The sequence below is a fragment of the Vulpes vulpes genome, unplaced genomic scaffold (assembly GCF_048418805.1).
Source record: "Vulpes vulpes isolate BD-2025 unplaced genomic scaffold, VulVul3 Bu000000626, whole genome shotgun sequence".
In the NCBI taxonomy this organism is placed as follows: Eukaryota; Metazoa; Chordata; class Mammalia; order Carnivora; family Canidae; genus Vulpes; species Vulpes vulpes.
This window is the reverse complement of record NW_027325669.1, coordinates 1,825,006-1,833,333: the sequence shown is the minus strand read 5'-3', so window position 1 is coordinate 1,833,333 and position 8,328 is coordinate 1,825,006. Positions and strand designations below refer to the sequence as shown.

The following is an 8,328-nucleotide window of genomic DNA, read 5'->3' as shown; positions in this document are numbered from 1 at the left end:
AATTAGGGTGTTGGCAGTGTTAGTTCCTTCTGAGAGCTGTGAGGGAAGACTATCCAGGGCTATCTCTTTGGCTTGTCAATATCTTCTCCCTGTGTCTCTTTACATGGTCTTTCCATATCTCTGTGTCCAAATCTCCCTTTTATTCAAGGATATATTAGATTAGGGACCATACTAATGACCTCACTCTAGCTTGATACCTATAAAAAGACTGTCTCCAAATGAGGTCACATTCTGAGGTAATGGGGGTTAAGGCTTTAATATATAAATTTGGAAGGGTACATAATTCAATTTATAACAACCTAGCAAATAGATTCACTTTGGGGTAAAATCGACTCAGACCTTGATGGGAGGTTCTGCAATATTTTGGCACTTTTACAATCTACAACAATTCAAAATCATCTTCCTTCTTCCTGAAAAATAGTTTTAATATTTCTTTTAGTGAGAGACTATTACTACAAATTTTCTCTTTTTTTGTTTTCTGAAAATGTCTATTTCATTTGATCTTTGAAGTATATTTTCAGTGAGCATACAATTCTAGTTTGCCAGTTCTTTTCTTTTAGCACTTTAAGATGTCATTGTGCTGTCTGGCTTCCATGGTTTCAGATGAAAAGTTGGCTTTTCATTTTATTATTGTTCCTTGAAGGTAATGGGTCTTTTGTCCATGGATGATTTTATAATTTGTGCTTTGGCTTTGGTTTTGATATATTTACTTCTGGAAAATGCATAGAATATGGAGGATCACCATGACTTAGTTCTAGCTAGATATATTGTTTTGTGGAAACTGACATATTTTGGGATTTCTCTTATTGTTAGGGCAATACCAAAGAAGAAATCTCAACTGAAAGTCTGGATTGCTTACCAGGTCTCCTATACTTAGTCCTGAGAGCTCAACTTTTGTCTCTCCAGCCAAATAATCTCTTGCACTCATTGCTTAACTTTTTATCCTTTAATTAACTATGCTCTGTTTAGATTCCAAATAACTTGCCCTGGGCATATGCAGTTTAAAAATCTGCAAATGACTCAAAGTGAAATTGCAGGAAAGATATCAGGCTAACTTTTTAATACTTTTCTTTTACCCAAGATTTTGACTTTTCATATCATGATTGCTTTGGCAGGCTTGAGCTCTAATTTTTAATCTACATAGCCCTCAGAGATTGCCACAGGCTCTAGGATACATCTTTATTTTTGGCATTTATGTCCATTATTTAGAATAAGCAAAAGCTCCAAGAGGAAATGTAGATGTCATCTCAATATGTTTCCTTCTCTGCAGAAATTGCACCTATCAAGATCTGACTGTCTTGATTGCTCTCTGATGTCTGCAAACAAACTGAAGATTTTTTTTAACTCTAGTTTTTATATTTGCTGTCATTAAGATGGTCTGGTGTGCTCTATTTTGTCATAGTCAGAAGCAGAAGTTTCCATAATAAAATTTAAAGACCAACCAACATTTGGTCATGCATGTGTACGCACACACACATACACACACACAAATACATATCACATGACTTAGTTTTGGGCCATATGATATCAAGCATAGACTTCTAGGCAAATTAGCTCAAGTTTAGATGGATACATAGGGACTCTTATGGAACCTAATCGCTAAATGTACAATGAAGAGTTGAGAATGTCATATCAAAGTCATTAATTTCTGAGTTTGAACAGTCAATTTTTAAAGTGTTGGGGATTTTTTGCTGTTTCTGTGAATTTGCTTCCTCCTCTCATTTTTTAATGCAAGGCATCAAATTTCTGATTACTTCTTTATTTGACCAAATGTTGGCGCAAATCTCAAGATCATTGGCTTTATAGCTTCAAGGCCTATCTCCAACTGGATGACTTGAGTTTTTTACCTATTTTATAAAAGAAATCATTCTCAATGTTGCCAAATATTTAAGAAAAGCATGATCATTCACCTGATTTCATCAGAACCCATATACTCTTTCTTGTCTCATTGTTTTTATGGATGAATACTCTTTGCCAATAATTCGTCCCTTCATCTCTCTCATTTATTTGAGGACAATACTTCTTTTTATTCTACATCATCCATTTTCCTTCTCCATTGGATCATTCTTATCGGATATATTTCTTCCCATCTCAAGGAATAAAAAATGTGCAAACACATGAGAAAAAAACTTAAAACATCACTTTTTAAAAATATTTCTCTTTAGATACTGCCTCCAATTATCAAGTGCTTTTTTACAGAAATACTTCCTGAAAGCATTGTCTATACATGTGTTTTCTCATTTTCTCTAGAATCCACCTCACGTAGGATTTGCCACTGATCCACTGAAACTGCTCTTATAGGGGTCATCAATGATAACCTCCAATGAATAATAAATGTAGGGGTCATTGAATTTGCTCTATCAAGCTCATTTGACCATTTCTCTTTGGAACACTTTTTTTTTTTTTTTCACTTGCTTCCAGGATCTTTCATTCACTGGATTCACTCCTACCATCTCTCTGGCCTTTCTTTCCTACTCTGTGCCTGTTCCTCCTCAATTCTCCATTCTAGAAATATAAAGGTGAACCAGAGCTCAATCACTGGGATATTTTACCCCTTCTACCCTAATTCTCTCCATTAGTGATCATTCAGTGTCACAGTTTGCACTCTATATTCTGAAGACTTCCAGCTTCTACCTCTTCACTAATTCCCAGACTTATATATCCAACCCACATTCCTACTTAAATGTCAAATAAGCATCTCAAATATAACATATCCAAACATTTGTTTTTTATTTCTCTTTCCAAAACCCCAATGTCATTGTGTTTGAAGAGGAGCCTTTGAGAGATAATTAGGTTTAGATGACATCATGAGGATAAGGCCCTGATGATGGGCCCTAAAAAAAGAAGAGTTCACTCTCTCTATGTGCATGCATTAAATGCATTAAAGAAAGGACATGCAAACACAGAGGAAGGTGGCCGACTACAAGCCAATAAGAGGGCTTTCACCAGAATCTGACCATGCTGACATTTTGATCTCAGACTTCTAGTCTCCACAATTGTGAGAAAATGTCAGGTGTTTAATACACCCAATATATGATACTTTGTTCTGGAGGCTGGAAGTCTGAGATCGGGATGTCAACACGGTCAAGTTCTGGTAAGATTCCTCTTCCTGGCTTGCAGACAGATAGCTGCTTCCTTCTCACTATGCACTCACATGGACTTTGCTCAGTGTGAACACAAGGAGAAAGAGATAACTCTCTCTTCATCCTATCAGGCCACCAATCCAGTCAGATCATGACCCCTTTTCTTTTCTTTTTTCTTTTCTTTTCTTTTCTTTCTTTTTTTTTTTTTTTTTTTTTTTTTTTTTTTGCTTTTTAAAATTCTTTTTGTATATTTTTTATTGGAGTTCGATTTGCCAACATATAGTATACACCCAGCGTTCATCCAATCAAGTGCCCCCCTTAGTGTCCGTCACCCAGTCACCCCATCCCCCTGCTCACCTCCCCTTCCACTACCCCTTGTTCGTTTCCTGGAGTTAGGAGTCTCTCATGTTTTGTCATGATCCCTTTCTAATGATTTTATTTAACCTTAATTATTTCCAAAGAGCCCTTTTTCCAAATACAGACATTGAGAATTAAAACTTTGAATTTGGGGAGAGTACACAATTCAGTCCATAGCAATTATATAATGTGGGTATATATGAATCTTATTTATCTGATTGTTTCCTCCTCCTTCCTAGAATGTAGGCTCCAAGACGTCCAAGATGTCCTAGATGTGTTTGTTTCATTGACTGTTATGTTTCTATTGCTACAAAAGAGTCTGGGACATAATGAGAGTTCAAATATATATATATATGAAACTGTAAACAGATACCAAATTCCCAGTGAACAGTTTGGCAATATACATCCAAAGCAAAAAATGACCATATTCTCTTTTTGGTAATTTCAATGTTAGGAAGTGATACTAATGAAATAAACATCTGAACATATCCAGCATTGTTTATGAGAAACAAGATTGAAAACAACCTAATAGCCACATCTAGTGGGCTAGCTCAATAAAAGATAACAATATAGGGTAGAATACTATGTATCAATTTAAAAGATCATGTCTAAAAATAGTGTCATAGAAAAGTTTGTAATATACCTTTAGGTGAAAAAATTATTAAAGACACAAAAATAACTCCTTATTCATGTGTATATAAAAATGATAGATAAATACTCCAATCTGTAAAGAATGGCTTCTCAAGTTTGCTATTATTAGCAAATTTATTTTGAGGTAAGAGCTTGTTTATATTCTCCAAAATTTTCACAAGAAACCTATTGATGGTGTAATCCTAAAATACAGTAAATAATTTAACATGAGAATAAAATATAAATTATTAAAAGGAAACAGAAATGAACATTAAACTTTGTTTTGGGAATCATATCTATCCTAAATTTTGAAAGGGAAGAGATTTGAGGGATAAAAGTTTAAAAATTACCTTTGTGAATAAGAAAACTCCAAGAACACTGTTATAGAAAAAAAACCTTGGATTCAAGTAAGCTATTATGCTTTTTGAGTTTAATTAAATCAGTGAATGCTCTTGAATTAAGAGATTCCAAAATACTGCTGTATACAAAAATTATTATGCAAAATAATACTAAATCTAAGAACAAAAAAGGCAAGTGAAGAAGGATTATACTTTGGGGGTGACTAAAGTTTATATAAACATTTAAAGGTACAGATGTTATGGTTTGGACATTTAGACAGAAACAAACTGCCAACATTCTAGGTCATCCTGACACAAACTCTTTCTAGAATCAGTTTATACAGATATGTTATTCTATTTCTCATCTATGCATGAGCTGAATACCAAATCAGCTGAAAAATTCCATGACAAAATAAAAGAAGACCTGAGTAAATGAAATGGATATCATGTCCTTGAAGGAAAAGACTCAATACTGTAAAGATGCCAATTCTTTCCAAATTAATACATAAATTGAATGAAAATCCATCCAAAATCTCTTTTTGATTTGTTTGCTTTTTTTGTTTGTGGTTGTTTTATAACTTGACATACTGATTCTAAATTTCATCTCAAAGATTAAATGTGTGAAGTAGCCAAGAAAATAATGAGAAAAAAAGAATAATAATGTAGAGAGACTTGCACCATAAATCTTTATTAATGGAAAGTGTGGTAGTGATGGAGGAATAGGCAAATAGATCAATGCAAAGCATAGAGAATATGTGTATATGAGAATTTACTATGTAATAAAGGTGACATTTCAAATCAATATGGAGGGATCCCTGGGTGGCGCAGGGGTTTGGCACCTGCCTTTGGCCCAGGGCGCGATCCTGGGCCCCGGGATTGAGTCCCACATTGGGCTCCCGGTGCATGGAGCCTGCTTCTCCCTCTGCCTACATCTCTGCCTCTCTCTCTCTCTCTCTCTCTCTCTCTCTCTGTGACAATCAAAAATCAATAAAAATTAAAAAAAATAAATAAATAAACAAAATCAAATCAATATGGAAGGGTTTGGTTATTCATGAAATGGCTACCTGTTTGGAAACAATATATATTTCCTATGTTATGTTACATACAAGAATAAATTTCTGTGAGATTATATATGGAAATAAACTATAAAGTAGTAAAGATATAGTAAGATATTTTTTTTCTAATTTTGGGATAAGAAAGCATATTTAGTACTTGCGGAGGAACAGCTGTTGACCCATAGGCCTCAGCTCAGGCTCATCAGTGGCTCCCGCGCTCTCCTCTCCCCATGGCGCTCCGGGTCACCAGGAACACAAAAGTAAATGTTGAAAATAAGGCGAATCGGTATGGCAGGGGCAAAGTGGGTGCCTCTGGCTTCTACTGCAGCCTCCAAGCCCGGCCTGAGGCCAAGAACTGCTCTGGGAGATATTGGTAACAAAGTCAGTGAACAACCACAGGCCAAACTGTCTCTGAAAAAGGAAGCAAAAACTTTGGTTCCTGGAAAAGTCATTGCTAAAAAAATACCAAAGCCTCTGGAGAAGGCACCTGAGCCTGTCCCTGTACCTATGCTGGAACCAGAGCCGGAATCTGAGCCGGTTAAAGAAGAAAAACTTTCGCCTGAGCCTATTTTGGTTGATACTCCCTCTCCAAGCCCAATGGAAACATCTGGATGTGCCTCTGCAGAAGAATATCTGTGTCAGGCTTTCTCTGATGTAATTCTTGCGGGGAACAATGTAGGTGCAGAAGATGGAGCTGATCCAAACCTTTGTAGTGAATATGTGAAAGATATTTATGCTTATCTGAGACAAACTTGAGGAAGAACAAGCAGTCAAACCAAAACACCTACTGGGTCGTGAAGTCACTGGAAACGTGAGAGCCATCCTAATTGACTGGCTAGTACAGGTTCAGATGAAATTCAGGTTACTGCAGGAGACCATGTACATGCCTCTTTCCATTATTGATCGGTTCGTGCAGAATAACTGTGTGACCAAGAAGATGCTGCAGCTGGTTGGTGTCACTGCCATGTTTATTGCAAACAAATATGAGGAAATGTACCCTCCAGAAATTGGTGACTTTGCCTTTGTGACTGAAAACACGTACGCTAAACACCAAATCAGACAGATGGAAATGAAGATTCTAAGATCTTTAAATTTTGGTCTGGGCCGCCCTCTACCCCTGCATTTCCTTCGGAGAGCACCTAAGATTGCAGAAGTTGATGTTGAGCAACATACTGTGGCCGAATACCTGATGGAACTATCTATGTTGGACTACGATATGGTGCACTTTCCTCCTTCTCAGTTTGCAGCAGGAGCTTTTTGCTTAGCGCTGAAAGTTCTCGATAACGGTGAATGGACACCAACTCTACAGCATTATCTGTCATACACTGAAGAATCCCTTCTAAATGTTATGCAACACCTGGCTAAGAATATAGTCATGGTGAATCGTGGACTTACAAAGCACATGACTATCAAGAACAAGTATGCCATCTCTGAGCATGCTAAGATCAGCACTCTGACACGGCTAAATTCTGCAGTAGTTCAAGATTTAACCAAGGCTGTGGCAAAGGTGTAACTTGTAAACATGCATTGGAGTATTGTAATATCTGCAAATAAAATTGGCACCATGTGCCATTTGTATATATTATGTTACCTTTACTTACTTTTAATAAAGCTTGTGGTCCTTTTTAACTACTACCTTAACTCATTTGAATGTCACTACTTTTCTACTTGAGGATAACCTAAAAGTTGTGTTAAAGGTCTGATGGGGAGTATAAGAAGTGCTTTTCAATTTATCGGGACCCAACTCACATACATAATTTTGTTAATTTAGTTGTTGTTTTACGTATCTGGCTTTGCTTTCTTAATATGGATTACTATGGTCATGAAGGCATTTAAAGCCCTTCTGTAGAGCGTACTGCTCATAAGCCCAATCATGGAGAATATGCAGCCTCATTCTGCTTAAAAGTCTTCCACTTAACCCCTAGACCCCCGTTTTCTGTTTCTTCTGAGTTGCTGCCATAATTCTTAGGTAGTTTTTACTTCTACCACTATTTCTTAAATTATCAATTGTAGCTAGTATCAATTTTTTCACTTGGAAAAATAAGAACTTTATATTCTAATCCTACTTTACTTTTTCATTTTATTGATCACATAAAAGTGGATCCTCAAAACATACAAAAGTATCTTAAAAAGTTAATTTACTCTTTACCCCCCTCTCCTACAAGCTCAATCCCATCCATCAGAAGGTACCAACAGTTTGGGATGTATCCTTCATGCCTTTTATAAATACAGACATGCATCTAAATTGTTATAGGAATTTCTAAGAAATTGGGATCATTCTCTATAAAAACAATTTCTTTTAACATAGATAGGCCTTGCTTGGATTTGGGTATTATTTTCCATCATACGGATATATTGCAGTGTATTCCACCATTCTTCTGGTGACCTTCACATTGCTTTTCCTCTTTGCTCCTACAGACAAAAGTATTTTTCATTAAATAACACACTTTCCTTTCTGTACACTGGGTTCTCCTGGTTATGTATGTTCTAAGTTTGGCAGGTACTGACAAATGACTTTTCAGTGTCTTCAGCAATGTACAAAAGCACTGGATTTCTCCGCGTCCTTGTCAGAACTGAAGGTAATGATCTTCAATTTCTGTGAATTTGGCAAAAAATTATCTATCTTGTTGGCTGTTGTAATCTATAATTCTGATGGCTAGTTGAATAAATTTTTGTTGACTACTTTTAAAAAAAGAAAGCACATTTAAAAATTTCATAAAATGCAAATAAAAGTGAGCATATAAAAAAGAAAGGTAATATTTTAAAATACTTATATGAAATTCCATAGACAAACTAAACAGACTAAGAAATTTATGTGAATTATTTTAAGGCAACTTATAGCTGTTAATTAATATAGCAGTGCTA

The 8,328-nt window shown here is 35.8% G+C and overlaps 1 protein-coding gene across 1 annotated transcript; it reads left to right on the top strand.

Annotated features, from left to right (window-relative positions):
- The first annotated feature begins 5,693 nt into the window (after positions 1-5,693).
- On the top strand, positions 5,694-6,976 carry LOC112935841 (G2/mitotic-specific cyclin-B1). Its single transcript, XM_072745078.1, is given in 3 exon segments — positions 5,694-5,743; positions 5,745-6,213; positions 6,215-6,976. Coding segments are annotated over 3 exon segments (1,281 nt in total).
- Positions 6,977-8,328: the final 1,352 nt, after the last annotated feature.